We start from the raw sequence: 25,173 nt of genomic DNA on the forward strand, positions 1-25,173 counted from the left end.
TATCTCTCTCAAGTGAGATGAATGATTAATCATTTCATTGACTCGTGTATTCGAAAACTGACAAAAGAGGTCATTTTCAATTTAAATTTATTTATTTATTTTATCCTCCAACAACACCAAAGATGAATGAGTATTTGTCTCTTTGTGTATTAGTATAATACTATAAATAAATAAATAAATAAATAAATATTTATTTATAAAAGAAGTATTTTTCGTATATTTTTATTCAAAGTTTCTCCTTCTAGGGAGACTCTTTAAAATATCTTTTTAAATTGAAATGATCAAGTTAACAACCAATTGATAGTACAATTTATTTATTTGTATTGAGATGATGGAACAACCAAATACCACCACCTTTTTATCGGTATTTAGGGTAGGATATATAAGACGTACAATATTAGATCATATCCCAAATCTTGCAAGACAATATGCTCGAATTAGATCAAGAGATAGAATTAGTCAAGGTAAACAAGAACAATCAGTATATATGAGTCCTGATCGTTGTACTAAAACATACTATAATGCAAATAATATAAAGTATGTAAATCATAAGAGTTGATTGAACGATTGATTGATTAACTAATCTATTATGTTATTTTTAGATGGTTACTTGTAAATGGATATGAATCATTATTAAAAGATAAATATGAGGCTGGACATTTATTTGAAGCTGATCCATTGTTTTCATGGATGGAGTGTTGTACTGAACAGGCTAGAGTACCAGCTCCTTTGATCGATAAACTCATTGGTGCCATATCATGGCAAGAAAGAGAAAAGTGTATTAGAAAAGCAATTATCGGTGGTAATTTGGTATTACTAGAGAAACTTTTAAAGTTGTTTTCAGAGGATACAACTCTTACTTCGATGGCATTGATCTATGACATTGCATCGAAATGCCAAAACAACCCTACATTTAAAGAGTTTATCAATCGCACTTGTGCTCAACACTTGGCTAGATATATTCACCATGGAAGACAACTCGCAGACATTACTACACAGGAACATGGTACGAGAATATGTAAAATGATCGTTGGTGTGACACCAATTGGAACCAATAGTCTGTTGAGAATCCCTGATAGTTGGATACTCCAAATCAACAAGGATCTCATCATGTCATTTGATGTAAAAACGTTAAAGTATATCACCGACGAGGTTCATCTCATTTCATTCAACGTTGTGGCACTTTATGATTTTGTGGAATCGGTTCTTTGCAATCCCTGGACTATTCAAGACCAACACATCAATACAATTAGAGATATTTGGAGATTGGTTATGCTCAGACACCAAGATATATTCAACTCGAGAGATTCAATTGAACAAAGAGTCATTGATAAATTACAAATCGATAGTCGGTGGAGTGCAACAACACCAAAGACCAACCAACCATTCACCTTTAAACAATTGGTTGACCTCTTTTACTTTATCGATATGATTACAATGTGCAAGATAGAGTACAGAACTTTGGACGACAACATTGCAACTACAATAGCCTTTATCAGCTCATTGACACCACCCCACTCCTCCAAGGATACCAGTACAACCAACCAAGCTGCATTCTTTGTTGGTGTTGTTGACTATGTCGAGACATTTGTGCCAAAATCATTGATAAACTATGTATCGGTCTTTGGACGGTCATGTCTAGTGTGCAGTGTTCCAGCAGTCGTTTACTTTGAACAAAAGATGAAGACATCCAGTTTATTGAAGGCACCAATCGTTTACAATGACGCTCGAGTATTAGAGTATGTGGCCACCAAATACACATTCCAAAACGAAACATTGGAAAAGATTCTCATCGAGTCATGTACAACTGACCATGTTGATATGGTCGGTAGCATCATCCACCTCTTTTCAGAGACTGTTATCAGGTTACTCGATAAACTATTGGTTGAGTCTGCTCGATCAGATAGCTTAAACACATTCCTCCTACTCTTTGAGACATACCCGGCGCAGTGTGTGGTTATATTGTGTAACCAACCAATTCTCGTTAGAATTTGGAAACCCTCTTACTTTGTACTCAGACATTTCAACAAGATTATCCATCACTTTGAATCGACCAAGTGTCAGTGGAGACCAGGTGTACTTAATGTCTTTATCGAACTAGCCATTATCTTTTGCAACTTGCCACTTATCAAGAGACTGTTATTACTACCCAAGACAAAGGTGCCAACCGACCAGTTCAACGTTGGATACGCTGTACCATACAAACCAATATTAGATTTCTTTTTCGATGCTACTATGCACCCCGATGGCACCTATGTCTGTGGTACCCATTTTACCTTGTCGTTTGGTAACTTTTGTTGGGCAGAGGCAACCTATGCAAACGATCCAGCCAAACTAGACTTACTCTTCCAACTCAATCTACTCAGAGCTCCAGGTCCATACGAACAAGCCTTTTCTGTGCAGAATGAACTCCAAAAAACCATTCTCCCACAGGCATTCAAACACGGCTCGGTCAATCTGATCCAGTATTGTATCGATACTTACAACATACGAGTTCGTGATGTCTTTTTAAAACAAGACCTCATTTACAAAGCCATCACCAGCAACAGTCTCCCCATCATAAAACATTTAATTAAATTCATCCAATCACGTGCACAAGCAGGTGACCCAGAACCAAGAATGTACAGCATGATCATTGGAACTGAAAAGAAAAAAAAAGCGGTTATTGAACAACCACCTACACTACTTGAATATATGTATGATACTGCCAATACATTAAATCAAAAGGAAATATTAAAGTTTTTATCTTTAATAAGAAATAATAATAAAAAATAGATCAAAAGGTCTATTTGTATTTGTATTTGTATTTATATTTATAAATTTTTGTTTGTATTCATTCCACATTTATTTATTTATTTAATTATTTATTTTTCTTGTGGCATGAATCTTGCAAAAGTTAAGTAACCGGTATGTCCTCTTTCTTCGCTTTCTGGTTTAGCCAATTGTCTCATTTTTCTTTCACCTTCCATTGGCCCCAATGTAAATGGTTGGCTTGATCCCTTTTCCCAACGTTTCTTTTTGTATGGTTGTTTGGTTGCTACTGTAGTAGTGGAACCATTGTCGCTATTCGTAGATGTATTTTCAGTATTATTATTATTATTGTTGTCGCCATTATTAGTGTTATTATTATCGGTTTGAATTGCATTTGGATTTGGTTCATATGGATTATATAAATTTAATATTTCTTCTTCTTGTAATCTAACATCATAATTTCTAATTAATACTTCAACTGTTTTAATATCTAAATAAATAAATAAATAAATTGATTAATATTGACTTCTGATTGAATCTTACTATCTTTTCTTTTTTCTTTCTTTCTTCTTTTACCTTCAAAATCAGATTCATCTAATTTTAAACAAGTTGCTTGAACTTGTTCTATACATGGAGAGAATGAACACAACATACCACCTTCACGCATGACTTGAGCAGCGTGATCGATGGCATCCCACGGACTGGGGAGATCGAGAAAGACAGCGTCAATATGTCCAATCATATTTTGTTGATCGTCGAGCTTGAAACCATTCTGAATGACGTTACGATGAGTGACGGTGACATAGTCTGTGAATCCATTGGCTCCAAAGTCTCTTTGAGCCTGCTTGACACGTTCCTCGTGAAACTCGAATGTGTAGAGGTGACCCTTTGGTGCAAGGGTACGAATAAACGAAGTTGAAAGAGATCCACTACCAGTACCAGACTCTACAACCTTGCTACCATTCTTGACCTCCAAATTGAATAGAATCGTGCTAATGTCGGTATTGAAGAGGATCTGTGTACGCAGTTGAAGATTGCAACTCCACAACTCTGGTGTCAAGTGAAGAAGATGAACGAATCCCTTTCCGTCTTCAGAGTTGACCTTGCTACCATACTCTGATCCGATCAATCTATTATGTTTGAACGATCCAAACTTGCTGTTGAATACTTGTCCCTCTTTAATGTCAATAAGAGACATCTTGTCCTTTGAAAAGTAGACAATCACTCTATCTCCACTTTCTATAATCTTCTTTGACTTTAACATCTTCTTCTTCTTCTTTCTCCCCTATATAATATATATATTCTACTCGATTAATATCAATGATCACTTCGTTTTATTAAAAGACATTTGATCGGCACACGAAAACAGACAAGACATTCTTTAAAAAAAAAAAAATATAATATTACGAATATAATAATAATATTTTATTCATTTGTTTGTAGAATCACAGTAGTGATTATCTATCGATAGAGATACTACTACTACTAGGGGTAAGTTATTGCTCTTTGAAAGTAGATCTAATAGAATGTTGAAGAGCAGCTGGGAGTTGGGCACTTCTTGGAACATCGGTTGGGGAAGCGACAAGATGCGATTTGACGGTTGCATTGGTTACAATGTCTTCAATGTTCTCGAGAGAAGTTTGCTTGGGAGCCTCGGTATATGGGGCAGGTACAAAATCCTTGTCGTTGGGGTCAAGTGGAAGAGTCATGGTGTGTTGGTGGCCACGGAATTGGATGACAAGTTTCTTGACGGTCGACTCGTGGTTGAGATCATCCATGGTGATGTGCGAGGGCAAATGGTCTAAACTGAAACGAGCAGAGACCTCGAGATTTCCAATACAGTTGGAACAGGCACGGACGTTGAAACGACTCAAAACTGACTTGTGGCCGACATAGTATTCAATGCCCTTGACAATGACCCAGGCAATGAGAATAAAGGATCCCTGGAACAACTCACGATTGATGCCCGAGAAGGTAACGGTTCTCTTGTTGGGAGTGGGAGGCTCGAGAGTGACATTGTCGAGTGATCCAGGACCATAAGAGTACTTCAAGTCGGCGATATTGGTGACCATTCTGCCACTGGTTTCTGCCCAAGGCAAGAGAGGGGTATCCAGGGTCAGCTTTTGGAAGAGTCCAAAGCCATGGGTAGGTCCATTCCCACCGTCAGTACTGAGGGTTCCAGGGTAGTTGTCGATAATAGGGAGATCCTTGGTGGCTCCGTGAAGCTTTTGCCAGATCCAAAACACACGATCAATGTTACAGTGGTGGAAGAAAAAGATGGGGTCGAGACCAGCGGTGTTGTTCTCTCCCATGTCACCTGCTGCTCCATCTACGAGACCAGAGAATTCGGTTTTGTCGGAAGAGGAGCCCTTGGCGAGTGGTTCAGGGATTAGGACTGGGTTTGGTCCACCCTCACCAATACTTGCCGAGAACACACCTACAGCCAGATGGACATGGTTGTGTGGTTCCTCCAATGCCACAACTTCGTGACCCTTTTCAGAGCTGCTGTAGGCATTGGCAGATGTGATGTTGGAAAAGACTGTGTAGTTGGGTGCCTTGAGGCAATCCTTGAATTGGTCTCCGACGGAAATTCTCAAATTGGGAGCTCCATTCAACCAGGCTTTGTAGTTTTGGTTTAGCATATCTACGCCATCTTGGGCACTGATTTGGCTATTGTGCTTGTCAGTCTGTTCTTTGTCCTTGGGAGTACCCACCAAGCCACTGTAGGGGTAACGCACGGTTTGGTAGCCCGATGGCTTGGCAAAGAGGTTGGTGTCCCACGATACATTGTCGGTAAGCCCTTGAGGCAGTGTGAAGGAGGCCAGTGGGTTTGGCACGGTCCCACCATACTTTTCCTTGTACTTTGGGTCAGTAAAGGTGTAGGTGGTGTCGGTAAAGGCGGTTGGAAGGCCACGATACGTCTCTTTCCCCGTGGCAAGATCAAACTCGGTCTGAGTCTCGTCCCAGAATGGCAACATTACGCCAGGCACTGCCGATTGGAGAGCTTCCTCTAGCGCGAGGATGTACTTTCGGTGCCAGAGGGGGAAGAGAACGTTGCCGTGCTGGCAATAGCCTCCCCAGTAGGTATACTGATTGATAGGGTCCAACTTATCAACTTGGTCACGGTATTCAAAGGGCTCGCCGTGCAATCCTCCGAGGTAAAAGAATGATTTTTTGTCTTGATATTGTCCGCTTTGGATCTCGATCCAGGCTGCAATCAAGTCGTCCATTGGCTGGGTCACTCCTTGCTTGTGTAACTTTTGGATGTATTGGATACTGTAACGAGTGTCTGCCAAGAATGGGAGGGTCGATTTACTAGCAGTACTGGCGGTTTGGGCTGGCTTTGGGTCGACTTGCAATTGTGGACGTTCATCATCGGCGAGTCTAACCAAATCAGGTGATTGGGCTGATGCTGCGTTGACTGATGTGACAATAGGAGATGACTTGTCTCCCAACTGGTGTTGTACATAATTGTGTTGTTCTGTTGCTGTTGACATTATATATAAATATATGTGTGGATAACAAATAATAATAATTATAATGAGAATGGTGTTTTGGAAATGAGAATAAATAAATAAATGGTTGGTGTGGAGATAGGTGATTTACAGGAGGACTTTCAAGAGCGCAACAAAAGTTATAAAAGAATAATCATGACAAGGTTCCTCGAAAGATATCTTTCGGAGGATGAATGATGTGTTATAACATTCCACCCAATCACTAGCCAGCCTCAAGAATCTTCTGCCTATGTGGCAATAGGGGTTTCCTTCTTAGGTCTTGTCCTTGCAAAAGACAGCTAGTTAAATTTTGTTTCGGCCTCTAAATCTTGATGGAAGGAACCCCGACCCATCAGTGTTGTCGACTCTGATTGAAGACACTGCTGGTCGATATCCCTCCTTAAAAATGGGCGATTTTTCATTGTAGAGGCGGGGCAATCAACTCGAGGGCTCCACATTCCAATCGACTGGAGTCAAAGATAAGCCCTTTGAAAGGACATCTAATGAACAAATCCCCTGATATCATCAACCAATAATATTACCACGATGGTCATCATTTTTTGTTTGATCATGTGAGGTGATGGCGCATCACATCATGTGTCACATGATACACAATAATTAAATAAAATATATATATTATGTTATATTAATTATAATACTTTCTGGGAACTTGAATTGAGAAGAAGATGATGATGATGATGGATGATTTAAATAATGTTGATATGTTGATTATAGCTCACCCATTACCTATCCTGTCATATAATGGAGAATCTAAAGGGACAAAAACTAGTACCTACGTGTAAATTGAATAACAGATTATAAAATATTATTTTATATTTCTAAATTTTATACTGTGTCTGTTATTTCATTGATAGTATTTGATTAATAAATAAATACAAAGCGCGCAAAGAAAAGAAAGGAGTTTGACAAAATACAAAAATGAGTAATTTAGAATAGAATAGTAAATAATTAATTTAAATAGTACAAATAGAAAAGAAACAGAGTGAAAGATGAATCACTCACACCAACTCATTCATTCGATTATACAAAAGACAAAAACCCCCTATCACCTCCTTTTTGCAAGAAGATCATACTCTAGTACTAGTACCACGAGTAGTAGTAATCATAAATATGATATAGTAATAGTTGGAGGTGGTATAGTTGGTACTGCAACAGCTAGAGAGTTGTTAAATAGGTCTTATCAACAACAAGTAGATAACAATAATAACAACAACAACAACAAGAGACTGTCAGTTTGCATTATTGAAAAAGAGAATGATATAGCTCCACATCAATCATCACATAACAGCGGTGTCATTCATTGTGGTATTTACTACAAGACTGGTTCGATTAGAGCTAGGCTATGTGTTAAAGGTGCTGACATGATGTATGACTATTGTGAAAAGAATAATATTCCACATGAACGTTGTGGTAAGTTGATTGTGGCCACTAGACAAGACGAGGTACCCAGACTAGAGGCGTTGATGGCCAATGGAATTGAAAATGGTGTCAAAGGACTGGCAATGTACGACGGAGAGGCAATGAAACAATTCGAACCGCACATCACCGGTGTTCGTGCCATTCATTCTCCCAACACTGGTATTGTAGATTTCAAAGTCGTTACAAACTCCTTTGCCAATGATGTAAAGAAGAATGGTGGAAATATATTATTTGGTTTTGAAGCAACTCAATTTGATTTTAATCATCAACAATCTAATCAACAACAACAACAAGAGACTGACAGAAGAAGCATTAAAATCAAATCAAAAGATGGTAGAACTATTGAATCAAAATATTTAATTACTTGTGCTGGAATGTATAGTGATAAAGTATCAAAATTATCATTTGGTAGTAATGAACCATCTATTGGTATGCAATCATAATAATAATATTAACAATATATTTAAATAATAATATTTATTAATTTTGATTTAATTTTTTATAGTACCATTTAGAGGACACTTTTTAAAATTTAAACCAGAATATAGTCATTTAATTAAAGGGATGGTATATCCAGTACCAAACCCAGAATTTCCATTCTTGGGAGTACATTTTACTAAAAAGATAAATGGTGATGTTTGGTTGGGACCAAATGCGGTATTGGCATTTTCAAGAGAAGGTTATAGTTACAAAGACTTTAGATTAAAGGATTTTATAGAGTTTCTAGGTAATAGAGGATTACAAAAGATGGCACTCAAACACTTTAGCTATGGAGTAGGTGAGCTACTAAGAGACATTTTCCCATCGAGATTCCTCGAACATTGTAAACCATTCATGCCATCCATTCATATTGACCAAGTGGTCAGTGGCGCTAGTGGTGTCAGAGCCATGGCCATTGACAATGAAACTGGTAAACTAATCGATGACTTTATATTCGATGCTCCAGCACAAGGAAAACATGGTGTACTCCATGTCCGTAACTCTCCCTCCCCATCCGCAACATCATCTCTTGCCATTGCAATTGAAATTGTTGATAAAGCCGAAAAGGTTTTTGGTTTAAACAACATCAACAACAAGTAATATTAATAATAACAAGAAGAAATACTTTACTTCTTCTTCTTCTTCTTCCTTCACAATATTATATTATTAAATAAAATAAATAAATCATTACTTAAATAGAGATAAAGTATCCTATCTGTTGGTAGGATCAAAAAGTGTATCGTGATGTGGACACTCCACACTCGTTCATCATTTTCTGACAATGGGCTCAAATCTCAGAACAGTCGATTTAGAGAGATCACGTGGCTAAAAACAAAAATCGAGAACAATTCAAAGTAAGGGGGCTGATGAGGTCTTGGCACCCCTGTCATTGTAAAAAAAAAACTCCCACAAACCTACTTGGATGGAATTTACAAAACTAGTTCATTCATTGTTTTCAACCTAACCGAACAACATTGTGTGTCCTTGCAACAACACATCAACATCATTATTAATACAAAGAAAAGAAAGTTATTTATAAATATATATTTATTTTACATACAGTTTAAGTTCTAGACTACAGTAGTCCCCATTCACCATTCAACACCCCTTCCACACTTTACACAAACAACAACAACAAAAAGTCGGTCATTCATTCTCATAACCCTCGACGATCCTTACTTTTTAAAATAGTAGTGGTAATACAGTACAGACCAATCAGTCAAGCAACTCACACACACACACAACACTACAGTATAGCATTGCATAGCATCTAGCCGGTTACAAGAATAAAAAACTCGATCAAGTTCATCAATTATTGTAACATTGAGAGTTTAAAAGTCAACACACACAGACTTTCCCATAGCTAGCCACCCAACAAACAAACAAACAAACAAACATCCCGTCCGTCCTACAGCAAACAGACAAACCAATAATAATCAATTACTTTAATTTGTCAACTTCACCATCATCATCTCTATTTATCCACATACGCTACATACATACATTAAATAATTATAAATAGAATATATATATAAATAATATAAATAAGTTCAACTGACAAAGGAATAGCAAATAATAGAGAGAGTATAAATATAGTTATTTATTTATTTCCATTTGAACAACTCTACTATTTATAGTAGACAATCATAATATAAACCTTCTCAAACGCTAGGAAATGGCAGAGAAGGTAGAAAAGAAAGAAAAGGAAGGTAGCAGCTTGTCCAGTTTCTTTAAAAAGGGACTAAAACGAGAAGGCTCTTCCTCTTCACTCAATGGAGGCAAGAGTAATTCTCTAAAGAGTCAATCATCGTCATCATCGCTTCCACCTGGTCCAACCTCTATATCATATCTCCAATCCCCACATGGAGGTATGTTACCAACGGCAGCTTCATCTCCATCGTTGACTATACCAGGTAGCGGTGGTGGTCTTGGCGGTAGTGCCTCTTCAACCACATTGTCATCTGCCAACACCACACCCACTATCAACAGATCATCAAGTAATCTATCTGTCAAGTTTCAAGATACCATTACAATCAATGAACCAAATACAAATGATCCTGCTCTATCTACTTTTAATAGGTATGTTGTAAAAGTAAAAGTAAAACAACAAAATACTTTAAACAAACAAAACTCATTACCACACCCCAATTCTACACAATTGTGTTGGTGGTGAGTGGGTTGTGTTTGTTTTGCATTGAATGACTCGTCTCAACATAAATGATACTAACCAATGATTTGATTTGATTTGATTTGTAGACCTAGAACAAGTACATTAAAACAAGAAAAAAAGGAAAGATTTAGTTTTATAACTAGGTCATTGAGAAAATCTAAACTTAATCTATTGGAAGATCCAAATAATGCTGCTGCTGATAATAATGCATCGTCTACTTCGAATAATAATAATAATAATAATGGTACGGATGACCATCATAGTACTGGTGGTGCACCTGATCATGGTATGTCGTTACGAGACTCATCTTCGTCTATTACTTCGATTAGTTCGGCCACTTCGTTCAACTCTTCGGAAAAGAAGTCTCGACGAAATAGTATTTTTGTAAGACTGTTGAATCGTAAATCCAGAGATATGTCTCATATAACAGAAGAGGATTTTGTTAATGACCACCATATTAGTAGTGATGGTGCATCTTCTGGAATTCAACAACATGGTCATGGTGGTCACCACCTGATGCATACGTCAAGTACAAGCGATCTTGGACGTACTTTGCATCATCACCATGGTCACCATCATCATCACCTCAAAGAGCGGTCAGCGTCAGCTATCAACATCTCGACGGCCATGACACCTCCACCTAATATTCTAGTGTCGACATACGACCCTACCGTCAAGGAGCAAGAGACCAACGAGCTGCGTAGTCAGCTGAGTGAGGCCAACAACCAACTCTCAACACTACGTGTCAAAGAGACTGAATGGCGCAAGGAAAAGGAAGAGTTGATTCGAAAGATACAGTTGTTGTCAACAACCAGCCAAACAGCCTCTAGTTCGCCATCCACCTCGTTTAGTGGGTTCCACAGTCTCCAACACCACCACCACCACAACTTTTTCCACGACCTTCATTCACATTTGGATTCAGCGTCGACTAGCTCACCATCCATGTCAAAGTCGCCGTCTATCCAATCACTCTCACTCGAGGTGTCTAGCTCTGTGGCGCCCCTCTCGCTCTCATCCTCGTCCGTGTCATTCTCGACCGTTGGCACGAGTGCCACCACTCCCAACCCATCGCCGCCACTCCCACGTCGCCAAAATAACCGAAATAGATACACTGTCGCTATTCCCAAGTGGGACGAGTCAATGAATTTCAACGGGAGTCCTTTTGAGCGTTTGGTCGAAGTTCTCAAAAACAGTTGTGAGATTTTCCCATCCGATTCAAATCTTATGAATGTGATTGCCGGTAGTCCAGGTTCCTCTTCTTTCTCATTGCTTGCTTCTTCACTTCAACACAGCCAAACCGCTCACTCTCAAGAATCATCATCACAACAAATCGCTAGTGCAGCAGAGTCTGTCAAGTCGCCAAGAAAGCCATCAATGGGTGCACACCAACCCAGTGCTGGTGGTGCTGGTCATTCAGATCAATCGACAGCTACTGATGGCATTAAAGCATCAACATCCAACGACTCTATCAATGAGGAAAAGATGCTCAAGCAACACATTCTATCGATCAGTCTAAAGAAAATGGTTGCCAAGCTTATAGGTGAGAATACAGAATCCTCTGCAGTCTTTAAAACATTTTTCTCAACCTATGAATGTATATATACCTCTGAAGATATTTTAATTGCTTTAATTGAACAGTATGTGTCCAAAAAATGGAGACCAAAAAAATAATGTTATTAATATTTCTTTTTTTTTTTTAAAAAGATATCAAATTGAAAGTCCACAATCAAAGATTAGAATTTGTACAATATTAAAAAGTTGGTTACAAAGTAATCCTATATCATCACTTTCCAACATTGACTTTGTCAATCGATTCAAAGAGTTTTTGGTCGATATTCGAAACACAGACAAGGAGTCACAAGACTACAACTTTTCAAAGATTATTGAGGTGTGCAACCAAATTGCCTATATACTCGAGACCAAGATATTGGAAAGAGGTGGCATGCCAATGTACAGTAGGGGATTTGCCGAGGCAGAGAAATCATACGTATCCAAGAAATCCAAGCAAAAGATCAAAGCGTACCTATCAACCTCACTTAAACACACTAGAACCTTTCCAGATATTGAAGAGGATATCGACGATACGTCATCGATTTGTGATGTCAGTGACACTACGAGTCAATCCAATTTGGAGAGCTCGTCACCACCACCATCACCAACAATGGGGCTCTCCAAGGCCGATCGTGTCAACCAATTGTTGCCAACTGGGCACCTCAGCTCTAGTGCCATCGACCACCATCACTCACCATCACATGATTTCCCAGTGCGAGTTGAAACCAGACCTCGGTCATCTACATGGTCCACATCTGATATCTTCCTCTCCATCATGGATGCTCCCGCCAAAGAGATTGCCAAATCCATTACAGTTGTAGACTATAGTATATTTATTTGTGTTGAGCCATCGGAATTGATGAATGGAGTGTGGGGTAAACCACAACACAAGGACAAGGCAATGAACATTTCAAAACTAATTGCTAGATTCAATGAAATCTCAATGAATGTCATTCAAACCATTCTCAATGAAACTAAATTAAAGGATCGTTGTAAAGTTATGGCTAAATTTATTAAAATTGCAAAGGTAAAACGGAAAATTAGAAAATTAAAAAAAAAAGATTGAAAGAAAACTAACTTGATTTATTATTATTATTTTAGTATTTACATGAACTTCGTAATTATAATTCAATGATGGCAATTTATGCAGGTATATCGCATTCAGCAGTTGTTAGATTAAAATGGACAAGAAAGATTTTACCAAAGACTAGTCAAAAGACATTACAAGATTTGGAAAGGTTGATGGAAAATGAAGAAAACTTTAAAAATTATCGTACTGAATTAAAAACTATTACTACTCCTTGTATACCATTTTTGTATGTAAAAAAAAAAAAGAAAGGAATTTAAAAAGATATAGAAATAATTAATTAATTGATGATTATTTGTTATATTATTTATAGTGGATTGATTTTATCAGATTTAACATTCATTCAAGAAGGAAATCCAGATTATATTGGTACAGATGATAGTAATTGGACATTAAATCTTACAAAGTTAAAGATGGTCTATAATTGTATAAAACAAATCCAACTATACCAAAAGAATCATTATCTCATGAATGCCGATCCAAGATTGACACTTTTATTAACTCCAAATCTTAATATTTTTGGTGAACCAATTAATAATTCATTTTTAAATATTCCTAAAACTAATAGTAATAATCAATCAAATAATACTACAACTACAACTACTACATCTACAGCTACCACGACTACAACTACTACACCAATTAATAATAGTTTAGTAAACCTTAATAATAGTAATAGTGATATCAAACCATTAATTCCAAAACCAGATAATTTGGATGAAAAGGATGGTGTAGAGGAAGAAGAAGAGGAATCAGATGATGATGAAGAAGATTTATCAGATGAGGATCATCATCAAGAAACAAACCAACAAAATGAATCAGATGATAATCATAAGAATAGATTAGATGAAACAAAGAAATTGCAAGAACAAAATAATAGATTATTTAGAAGTTTCACATTGGATGGCGATCAATTGAAAAAACAATATTCTTATAATACTTGGAGTCCAAAGAAATCTATTACTCCACCACCCTCTATAAACTCTCTCAAGAGTCCACTTGGCCGTCTTAAAAAGGTTGAAAGAAGTCAAAGCGAGGCTAACCTGCCAACTGTCAAAACACTCTTGGAGATACAAACACACCAACTCTTGGACTCGATCATTCGGGGTGACCTTACTGATACGCCAAAGATGACATCACCAAGACACAACTTTTCAACTCCTATTCACAGTTCTACCATCTTCACCACGGTCTCCTACTACCAATACTAGTCCAGACAATAATAATAATAATACCACTCCAAGAGGAGTTTATACTACTCCCACAATTACAGCTACGACTGCATTATCACTTTCACTCTCAACCACAACTCCACCACCATCTCCACCACCATCATCATCATCACAACCACAACCACAACAACAACTCTCACGTCCATCACTCTTTTTTGATAGAATTAATTCTAGATCTAGATCACCTTCACCATCTGTTACAGGGTCATCTTCTGCACAAGGTTCTCCATCATCCTCATCGATTAATACATCTACTGCCAACCTTTTATCAACTTCAGTTGATGGAAGTGCTGCACTCGGGGGGGCAGGAGGAGATTCAACCAACCCCACTACCACCTCTACTACAACCACGACAGCCGAAGCATCATTAGGAAAGAAACCAATTGGAAGAAGAAAGAGTGTTAGTACCAATAATATCTTTTCCATTCTCTCACCCAAAGATACTCAAGGTCACCACTACTATGTCTCAAAGAAATCACATAGCAGAAGTTCATCGGTGGCAGGCACACCAGGAAGTGCCGGTAATAGTAATCCATCCTCACTTCCAGCAACCCCACCAAATGCACTAGTCAGTGGTAATTCATCTCCATCTCCAACTCCCCCTGTCACAGTTACCAACACCCATACCAATAATAATATCACACCACCACACAACGCAACCAATCAAATGACTGGAGGACACAACAACAACAACAACCCACACCATAGTTTCTCAATTGTAGCAGCCAAACGAAAGAGTATTTCCTTGGAACGCCCACCCCATCTATTTAAACCAATGACCGACGAAGGTTTATTTTCTCTATCTCTTAAACTCGAACCAAGAGGTGTTAAATATCAAGATTTAATTTAAACTAAACTAAACTTTAATAAATGATTGTATTGATATCTTTGTAGAAATAATAATAATATAAAATAAATTAATTGATTTCTCGTTTTTAACGTTATTTTTTGAATTGGGGAGGTGAACAAAAAACGACCGAATCATCTTTGAATTTTAAAAGTAGTATATTTGTAAATAGAGAAGATATATATATAATGGACGGACAATTCAGTGTTGGTAGAGGTGGAGGTAGAGGTAGAGGAGGAGGAAGAGGTGGAGGTAGAGGAAGAGGAGGAGGAGGTGGTGGAGGCCGTGGTGGAGGTGGCGGTGGCGGCGGTAGAGGTCGTGGTGGTAGCAGAGGTGGAGGTAGAGGTGGTCCAAGAGGAGGAGGAGGTAGAGGTGGAGGAAGCGGAGGTCTATCAAGAAGAGACAACGATGGTTTCGATATGACTCCAAAGAAGAGAAAGAATATCGAACCAGCCTCTGTCGGTCATATCAACCCAAAGACTAAGAACAGTAGATCTGCCGATGACTTGGACTCTTACGAATACACTGATATGCTTCCAAAGAGATCAAAGAGATTTAATTTAGATCATTATAAACCAGTTGTATGTTTGAACAATATAGTCGAGTATTATCAGTGGACTACAGTGTATTGACAATTTAAATATATATTTAGGAGGACAAAGAAGTTGAATTGGCAGAAGAAGAAGAATCCACCTCTAGAGTTAGAGGATCAAAAGCATCACCAAATATTAAAATAGCACCAGTAGCAGCAGCAGCTGTTGAAGAAGATAGTGACGATGAAATTAAGATTATTGGAGAGGATAATGATAAAGACAAAAAAGCAGATGGTCAAAAGAAAAAGAAACCAAAGAGATCAGAAACAGAAGCATCAAACAATGATCAAATGATTACTATTGAATGTATGGAACCAGAGGATCAAGGATTATATTTATTACGTAAACAAAAAGACTCCCTTAAAATGACTGATTTGGAAATTACAAAATATCATCGTATGTGTTTATTTAAATCAAATTATAATATAATTAATTATATTAATATTTATTCTCTCTCTTTCATAGCATCATGTTTTATTAAACCAAATGATAATGTATCAGATTTACCATCATTTTTAAATCAACTTCATTCCAAACTTGAAGGTTTCCCAAACAAACGTGCTGGTGCCCTTAAAGTTGGTTCCCCATTAGTTGTTATTGTTTCATCATCTGCATATAGAGCAATTGGACTTGAAAAGTAATTATCCCCTATCACATTGAAAGGTTAATTCATAAATATTAATATTTATTTTTGTTTAATTACAGAGAATTAAGAAAACATTTTAAATTCCCAAAGATTGGAACATTTTTCTCAAAACATAAAAAGGTAGAGGAACATGTAGAAATGTTAAAAGCACATCCATACAGAATTGTAATTGGTACACCAAACAGATTATTAAAATTGGCTGAAAGTGGAGCATTACAATTATCAGGATCGACACTTGAACCAATCGATTATGGTACCGTCACTGAAAAGGATGAAACTGCTACTGCTGCTGCTTCAACCACTTCCACATCTTCTACCTCTAGAAATCAACCAAAAACAGATGAGGAAACTAGATACGTTGTCATCGATAAATCATATACCAATCAGAAAAAAGAAGATGTTTTTGGAAAGACTTGTGTCAAAGAGTTGTTTGAATTCATCGATAAAATTTGTAAACCTTTGGTACAAGATAAGAAAATGAAAATATGTATCGTTTAAAACTTCCCCTCTTAAATAAATTAATCCACAAACCAAAAAAAAAATAAGGAAATTATTATAGTACGTTGTTATTATTGAATGACGGTATGACAATACTGGCAAACAAAATATTTAAATAAGGAAATTCATTTTTGTTTGTAAAAACAATAATTATAATAACACTACTGGTTGCTCTATTGTTGGATCTTTCGACCACTCAACATAATGGTATGGAGACATTGTTTTTCTACTGGTGGGGGTCGATAAGAATGTGGTTGGTTGTGTATGTATGACTTAGCAACAGTATTATATTATATTATGCATGCATGTTAGAATGAACAAATTGTTGTACAATTCGTTTAACTACTCTACTGTACTACATTTTTAATTATCTCATCATCTGATGATGATGATGGATCGATGATAATGATCATTTGGGTGTAATGGGAACTTTCAAAATCATTCTATATTTACTCTGTGTGTTGTACGAAATGTATGTTTGAGGGTTGAGGTGAGGATGATGCTGAATCGTTGCTGGAATCTTAATCGATAGAGATAGCATCACTGATGGTGATGACTCAACAGACAGAGAGGAGAGGAGAGAAGAACATGAAGAAGAATGATTAGATTTCTGGGAGAGAGTCGTGGCGACCCGGTTCACAGGAAAGATCTTAATTTAAATTAATATGTTTGGCAATGCAAAGGAGAGATGTAGGAAGCGTCATGACGATTGTGGCCCGGGCTATACAGTGTTGTCAGTGTAGAATTTGGTAAAATCGATTCGTCATTCGCTCGAACGTAGCGATACACCTGCCTTTTTGGAAAACGAACAAAAAAATTTTTTTTTATTTATTTCAATTTGTTGGAAAGGTCAGATTGTGAATTCAGACCCTAACACCAACTATCCCTACCTACCTACCCAATTAATAATTAATTTCCTACTCTCCGCTACTGTTACGAAGAAACCTTCTTGTGTGTGTTTTGGGTTTCGATCTCTCTCTGTCTCTTTCCCTTCCCATCTACCTCCAACCAACATTAAACCCCCTGTCCGCTATTATTTACTATAATAATAATTTGGTTTTATTTTCTATTTTTTTGAAACCTTTTCTCCCGTTGTTCAATCTTATTTATAATTCTTTTTTTATCTTTTTGTGTTCACTCTATATATTTTATTTATATCATCATTATCTCTCTTTTATTTATTTATTTATTTGATTTTATTTATTACAACCACCCTTCTCAGCCAACAGAGACCTTGTCATTTTTTATTCAAAAAGGATAATAAAAATCGATATCTATTAGTACATTTCTCAAGAAAAGGAGAGCGATAGAAAGATCTTTGTTTTATACATTTTTATTTCTTCAACGTTCTAGTGTGTGTTAGTACTACTATTATTTATTATTATCTTTATTTCTCAACTTTTTGTGAACCCTATTTTTATATTCAAGACTCGCTCGCCCCTACCCCACCAACAAGTAGAAACCCCTTCTCTAAAAATAATCGATATTCATCACCAAACATAGGAATTCAGTCCGGTACTTGGATTTCAGTTCAAAGATATCATTTTTTTTTTAAATTTAATTAATTTTAATTAATTATTATTTTCTCAAAACCTGGTTTCTATTTCCGCAAACTTTGTCTATATATTTCTTTTTCACCTCATACAACATACTTTTAAAGGAGATGATAACCCTTATATAAATCTTAAACAAACAATTATATTATAATATACCCACAAATTTTAATTTTTTACAACAATAATAATAGTAATAGAATAATAGGAATAATAATAAGAATAGATTAATCAATTTTTTTTTAAATATTTGCAGATTTGAAAAGCAACAAAGAAAACTAGATACTATCTATCTATTTAAAATTTTTATCATTAAAATAGCCTTATTGTAAATCCCAAATTTATTTTTTATTGTATCTTTTATCTGACGCACAACTTGCATTGTCAATTTAACAAGCAGTAAATAAGATCTCTTTTTGATTTTACACCTTTTTTTTTCTTGCTCCAATCCAATTTAATCCTACCCAGAGATATGAGTAGGTCAAGAAATCAAAATTTATATTTAGGCTTTTAAACTATATTTTACACAACATATCATTATCATATCACACCCCCAATAGTTAAATATATTTCATTATATATTCACTATACCATATATATATATATATAACATCATCATTTAAATATAACATCATCCAAAATAATAATATTATAACCAAAAAAAAAACAAAATGTCCGAAGAACTTTCTCAAAGTCTTGGAGAGAAACCAACGACATCATCCAACAATCAACCATCATCGTTGAATGATAGCGCCCAAAGTGCACCTGATCTTTGTAGTAGCTGTGGATTCACATCACAAAAGAGAAATTCAATCATCAAGGAATTGGAAATGCTGGAACTCCACCACATTGGAAAAGAATATCCAAATACACCAGATGCCTATCATTTGTTGGAAGCTGTTGGTGAAGGTACCGAAGGTTTGGTTTGGAAAGCCAAATGTCTTCCATATGAAACTTTTGTTGCAGTTAAAATCGTTGATCTTGAAAAAGCAACTCAAGAATGTGTTGAAGATGTCATTGTAAGAAACCAAAAAAAATATAAACAAAACAAACAAATCAATCAATTGTACTAATTTTATTATTTATTTTATAGAGAGAAGCAAAAGTAATGAATGGAAATAATCATCCAAATTTGGTTCAATATCATACATCATTTTTACATGAATCTTCATTATGGATAGTCATGGAATATTTGGGAGCAGGATCACTTGCCGATATTATCAAGGACAAGTTCCCAAATGGTCTACCTGAAGTACTTGCCGTTTCAGTTTTGAAGAGTTCTCTTAGAGGACTTCAATATCTTCATAGTCATCACAGAATTCACAGAGACTTTAAATCTGACAACATCCTTATTGGAAACAAGGGTGAAATTGAATTGGCTGATTTTGGTGTCACAGCTGTTCTTGAAAAGAATCAATGGAATCATCGTAAAACTATTGTTGGAACTCCTTGTTGGATGGCTCCTGTATGTAAAGAAGATATATTATTTAAAAACAGACTACTAATTATTAATTATTATTATTTGATTTAGGAAATTATAACAGAAAAAGGATATAATGAATTTGTTGATATTTGGTCATTTGGAATTACTGCCATCGAATTGATTAGAGGTAAACCACCCAATTGCGAGTTACCACCCAATAAGGTTTTCATGAACCTTTTGTTTTATCCATCTCCTTCTCTTCATGAGGAGGTCGAAAAGGGAATCGTATCCCAAAACTACAAGGACATGGTCGACATGTGCCTTCAAAAGGACCCCACCAAACGTCCCTCTGCAACCAAGTTGTTGGACAAAAAGGTATTCAAGATTGCCAAGAAACCCGATTATATAGTACACCATCTCATCAATGGCCTTGCGCCATGTGAAGAGAGATTTAGAAAGTCACATGGATACATCTCACCACCATGTTCACCTGCCAACACTAGTCCTCCATCATCACGTTCCAGCTCGCCTGACCCAGCCCTCGTCTCCACACCAAAGAATCGACGATTGTCTCTTGAGAAACCTCAGCTCAAGAAATCATCGTCCGACTTTGGACTCAAAGAGTCTGATGTTAAAATGCCAAGAGCATCATCACACCCATCTCAACTATCCGACCTCGAAAACAAAGACAAGGTCAAGTTGCACAATGTCGTTCCAACGGCCCACACATCATCCAATACTCCTCCAACCCCATCAGGTGGTATTCACAAGGAGCACAGACGTTCGTCCATCTTCTCACACTTTAGAAGACACTCTCTTGGAAAGATATTTTCAACCTCTCCCAAGAATCACAAGGATAACACTTCACCTCCACTACCAAGTAGCCCTCCAGAGGGAGAGACTAGTCCAGGAGGATCCTCACACCACCATTTCCATTTCCCATCTTTTATGAGACACCATGGAAACAATAGTCCAATCGACGCTCACCACTAAACAACCAAACAAACAAATAATAATAATAATAATACCGATTAAATTATACTATAATAATAATAATTATCCAAGAAACAACTACCTACATACCCAGATATAGATCTATGATAATGATGAATCGTCATCATCATCAAACCAAATTTCAATTGTACTAATGAAACTTTTACAGTAAATAAATTACAATTGGTTACTTTTACAGTAGTTTACCAATTGTTTTCCTTTTAAAATATAAATATTTATTATTCTTTTATTAGTTAATTTACAATTGTTGTGATGTATTTTTGTTATTACCTCCCAACTTTTTCATGATAATACTCTTTGCTCCTTTGAATCGAAGTCGCAGACGATTGTTATCTCTAACATAGACAATGGCAGCTATTGAGAATGCAATCAATACAGCTCCACCAACTACAACTCCAACAATAATCTTCCAAGTGTTGGATGATGATGACGTTGAACAATCAGGTTGTTCATTGTTTACTACCAATGCACTGAAATCAGGATCGAGTAAACAAGATGAGCATTGTCCACCAACGTGAACACCAATCAATGCCAATGATGAATGTGGTAATGTTGGAATGGGTGTAGTGCTAATTAATTCATTCTTGGAGTATGACTTTCGACCGTCAGAGTAAGAGTATGAAAGGAATCTACCATAGAATTGTGTGTTGTTTTTGATGACTCGTAGATAACTATCTCCACCACCAAACATCTCTTCAAATGTTGGAACTGATCCATCATCACAAGAGAGAATGGATTGCTCATTGTTTACAACTGTCGAGAATACGATTCTTAGATGTGATAAAATCGATTCATATTTCCATCCAGTTATATTCACTCCAACCTTTATACTATTGGCACCTACTGTCAACATAGAGTCACCAAATGCAACTTGTCTATCTTGATTAGAGTATTCAATCAAAGTAGAAACGTTTGTCAGCTGTAAATTTGGATGTGTGGTTGTATTGATTACAAGTTGGTAATCGAGTGATGTAAGACCTCCACTACTATTATCTGTCACATTCCATTGGTCAACCACCAATTCTTTAACAATCTCACCATCAATACCAAGTTCTTGAATTGAAACCATATCGAAAAAGAATTGATATCCATCCAATTCAAATGTTGCCACTGGTCTTGTATTATTTTGTATAAAAGTTACATTTGGATTATCTAGAGAGAAGGAGAAAAAAATAATTAATTAATTTAATGTTGAGAGATTTAATACACTCTATTTGTACATACTATTATATCTACAATTATCAACATAATTTGTTTCACAAACACAAACACCCAAATCATTACATTGACCATGACCGTAACAATTAGAGGTATCATCAATACACTTTTGTTTTAAATTAATGGTCGATGGGAATGGGATGTTAACCAAATCATTCCATGAGACTGTGTATCCTTGAACCGTAACTTGTAAAGAGGCAGGTCCTGGTAGTAGAGTTGATGCAAATGAACATTCAATAATATTTGTAGATCTAGATAGAATTGTGCATCCCAAAGTATTATTCAAGGTGACCGATAATGTGTTTGTTGTCGGACCAAAGTTACCATACAATGTTAATAATTGTGGAGTTGAAGTTATTTGAACAGAATTTACCAATGGATAATCATGTTTTACTAAAATAAGTAGGATTAAATATATATATTAATAAATTAAAATTAAAATAATATTAAAATTAAAGAACAATATTGATTTACATACTCAGGATACTAGATAGTTTAAATGAAGTAAAATCATTTTCAACTGTAATATCATAGGCACCATTGAGAATATTTTTTAGTGTTGTACAATTGATTCTTCCAGAAGTTTGTGGTAACGAAATGGCACAAGTGATATTATTCAATCCACTACCTATAATAACTCGATGTTGAATAAATGGATTATAGACCAAAGTGATACTAAATTTGGTTGGAGATGTCATTGCATATTCATTAAAAGAGATGGTTGCATCTACAATTTTAGTTTGTCCTGTGTAATTGAAAAAAATCAATGTTACCACTTCTGGTGGACCAATCGTTGGATATGCAACACTATATAGTTCATATGAAAAAGATTGTTGGGTTAGTAAATATTTAAGTCTCACAATACAAAGAGTTTAGTAATATTTACGCTATTTTTGAATTGGGAACAACGATGGAAAAATTTGATGCCCGACCCATGAATCCAAACCCTTTTCCTGTTATTGTAGCCATTCCATTGATCGATGGATTAATGTCTCTATCAAATTTTACAGCTTAAAAGAAGATAAATTAGTTAATAAATAAATAGAATAAATAAATGGCTATACTTACAGCAATCTAGATTTGTTGGTTTAGATAACGACTGTGGAATTGAAAAGAAACCTTCTTGTCCAACAAAGCACCAAAAGCAATCTAGATAATTTTTAAATAATAAATGGTTAGGATTGATAAAATGTCTAGTCTACTATTGCGTGGTAAAGATAGAGGAGAATAAGTACCTGGCATATGACTGATTGCTGTATTCTTTAGATATAATTGTTTGTCACACCAAGAGTCTGGAATGGATCCTTGGAGGGATGGATTATCCTCAAAATTTACATTTCCTCCAACTACATTATTCCACAGAGACAAAGGAATGGTTCCACCGAGAAGATTTCCTGTTAGATCCAACATAAAGAAATCTTTTGGAATAGCAAGCGTAGTTGGAATTTGAGTTAGTAAAGAATTTTTAATTGCCCTTGTTTGTGAGAAATAAAAGAAATAGATTAGTAATGATTTAATAAAAGGGAATCGTATTGGTGGTGATGGTAGGTGGGTATGCATACAAATGCTCCAAGTTGGTCGGGAACGAGCTGAATGGAAATTGAGAAAGACTTGTGTTAAAAAATATGACATCTTGTAAACTGGTATATAGAGCAAGGTTGATTGGATTAATGGTAGAATCTTTACCATGTAATTGAAATTGTGTTACATAGTTTGGGTTCTCAAACTTTAAATTGTACCCAGCATCACTAGTTCTCAAGATACTAAAATAAAAAATAATAATTAGAAAATATATTTTTGATTTAAAATCAAAACTATTTGTTTGTTCAAAATACTACTTACACCTCTTTGATATCTTGAGAGTTTATAACCACATGGCACACTGCAGTTCCGGTTGATTGTAAAGTTATCGATTGTAATTTAGGAAATGATTGTTTTGTAAATGTCCACGTTTGTATTTGTTTTGGGCTGATTTCAAGTGCCATATTATCAATGATTGGTAGATTCAATGAGCTGTCAATACCCAAGGTTTCAATTGAATATCCAGATATGTGGACAATTCTAATCGCAGTATTGTTGAAAAAGTTGGCTACTTGGTCAAGTGGACACTGTCGTATAAATATAGAATTTAACTAATTATATGGTCAAGTGTTAGTATTCTCTTATTATCTTTTTCTCTCTTTTTCTCTCTCTCTTTGAAATGTTGGATATACCTTTGGAAGAGTAATTCCAAAATCCAATGGAATATAAGAAACAGTAGTATCATAGGCAATACTAAGTAGATGATGATGATAATTATTGTTAGGAGGATTTGTCAAACAAGTAAAGTTAACAAACTTACGTTATTACAGCTAGGTTGGGCATATTTTTAATCAGTGTTAGGATATTTAACATTGAGATGGGAGGAGCAATTGGCAGAGGAGGATTATTGATTTCAAAATTGATTAATTCAGGGAAATCAAGATAGGCAAGTGATGGATCCGGAGATCCAGTTGGTATATTACCAATTGAAATTTTACTTTATAACAACAACAACAAAAATATCAAAGTTAGTTGCGATGTATGTCACATGTGAATCAATTATAATGGGTTATCCAATATGAGAGTACTTACATGGTTGTCACATGATATATTCCATTAACAATTTGACAGTTAAAGAATGAGCTTGGGACAGTATCGTTGTTACATAATGATTGATCTTCTGATAGATGAATATTGTATTGTCTGATTAGGAATATAGCTGATTTTACTATAGTATTTTTATAGATTAGATGGTTAGATTAGAATAAATCAAAAGTTCTATTATTAGACATACACTCTGATACTGATAAAGCAGATGCTGATTGAGCATTCAAGTATACATCTTGTAAAAGAGTTACAACGAATATGAAAGATAACAAATGTATCAGTAATAATTGTAGTTTCTTCATTATCTCTCTCTCGCTTCCTTTAAGTTGAAAGATGGAAAGGAGACAGACACTTATTTCATTGTTCAAGTAGCCGTTTAAACAAATTGAAATGATCAGAAATATCTTGATACCACCTAGATAGATATTTAAAAGGAACAAAATAAATTTAATTCTAAGATGGTTGTACAGTGTAAGCGATCGCTGATGGAATAGAGTTCTGTTCCATGTATCTACCAAAGCAAGGTAGGTTGACATTATCATCATTGT

At 35.8% G+C, this 25,173-nt stretch overlaps 7 protein-coding genes across 7 annotated transcripts; 4 read left to right on the plus strand and 3 right to left on the minus strand.

Annotated features, from left to right (window-relative positions):
* Positions 1–122: 122 nt before the first annotated feature.
* Positions 123–2,775, plus strand: DFA_03492 (uncharacterized protein; the record flags this gene model as incomplete). Its single annotated transcript, XM_004363038.1, has 3 exons — positions 123–152; positions 329–537; positions 603–2,775. The coding sequence occupies 3 exons, from the start codon at positions 123–125 to the stop codon at positions 2,773–2,775; spliced, it is 2,412 nt and encodes an 803-aa protein (XP_004363095.1).
* Positions 2,776–2,864: 89 nt separating this feature from the next.
* Positions 2,865–4,015, minus strand: trmt61 (tRNA-methyltransferase subunit; the record flags this gene model as incomplete). Its single annotated transcript, XM_004363039.1, has 2 exons — positions 2,865–3,241; positions 3,295–4,015. 2 exons carry the CDS (start codon positions 4,013–4,015, stop codon positions 2,865–2,867), a joined length of 1,098 nt encoding a protein of 365 aa, XP_004363096.1.
* A 232-nt stretch (positions 4,016–4,247) lies between these two features.
* Positions 4,248–6,248, minus strand: DFA_03494 (putative tyrosinase; the record flags this gene model as incomplete). Its single annotated transcript, XM_004363040.1, has 2 exons — positions 4,248–5,343; positions 5,602–6,248. 2 exons carry the CDS (start codon positions 6,246–6,248, stop codon positions 4,248–4,250), a joined length of 1,743 nt encoding a protein of 580 aa, XP_004363097.1.
* A 1,007-nt stretch (positions 6,249–7,255) lies between these two features.
* On the plus strand, positions 7,256–15,055 carry gefBB (Ras guanine nucleotide exchange factor; the record flags this gene model as incomplete). The annotated part of the gene is made up of 9 exons (XM_004363041.1): positions 7,256–8,114; positions 8,191–8,732; positions 9,904–10,244; positions 10,422–11,972; positions 12,040–12,913; positions 12,988–13,202; positions 13,287–13,835; positions 13,863–13,999; positions 14,145–15,055. 9 exons carry the CDS (start codon positions 7,256–7,258, stop codon positions 15,053–15,055), a joined length of 5,979 nt encoding a protein of 1,992 aa, XP_004363098.1.
* Positions 15,056–15,240: 185 nt separating this feature from the next.
* On the plus strand, positions 15,241–16,789 carry DFA_03496 (uncharacterized protein; the record flags this gene model as incomplete). The annotated part of the gene is made up of 3 exons (XM_004363042.1): positions 15,241–15,633; positions 15,705–16,282; positions 16,351–16,789. 3 exons carry the CDS (start codon positions 15,241–15,243, stop codon positions 16,787–16,789), a joined length of 1,410 nt encoding a protein of 469 aa, XP_004363099.1.
* Positions 16,790–19,013: 2,224 nt separating this feature from the next.
* On the plus strand, positions 19,014–20,758 carry fray1 (putative protein serine/threonine kinase; the record flags this gene model as incomplete). Its single annotated transcript, XM_004363043.1, has 3 exons — positions 19,014–19,361; positions 19,436–19,807; positions 19,874–20,758. 3 exons carry the CDS (start codon positions 19,014–19,016, stop codon positions 20,756–20,758), a joined length of 1,605 nt encoding a protein of 534 aa, XP_004363100.1.
* Positions 20,759–20,860: 102 nt separating this feature from the next.
* On the minus strand, positions 20,861–24,927 carry DFA_03498 (uncharacterized protein; the record flags this gene model as incomplete). Its single annotated transcript, XM_004363044.1, has 13 exons — positions 20,861–20,909; positions 21,022–21,931; positions 22,004–22,390; positions 22,476–22,804; positions 22,884–23,007; positions 23,066–23,146; positions 23,233–23,471; positions 23,560–23,760; positions 23,840–24,105; positions 24,211–24,271; positions 24,339–24,515; positions 24,611–24,746; positions 24,813–24,927. The coding sequence occupies 13 exons, from the start codon at positions 24,925–24,927 to the stop codon at positions 20,861–20,863; spliced, it is 3,075 nt and encodes a 1,024-aa protein (XP_004363101.1).
* Positions 24,928–25,173: the final 246 nt, after the last annotated feature.

Source organism: Cavenderia fasciculata (genome assembly GCF_000203815.1).
Source record: "Cavenderia fasciculata unplaced genomic scaffold Scf_Dfasci-G-b-205a01.r1-3, whole genome shotgun sequence".
Lineage (NCBI taxonomy): Eukaryota > Evosea > Eumycetozoa > Acytosteliales > Cavenderiaceae > Cavenderia > Cavenderia fasciculata.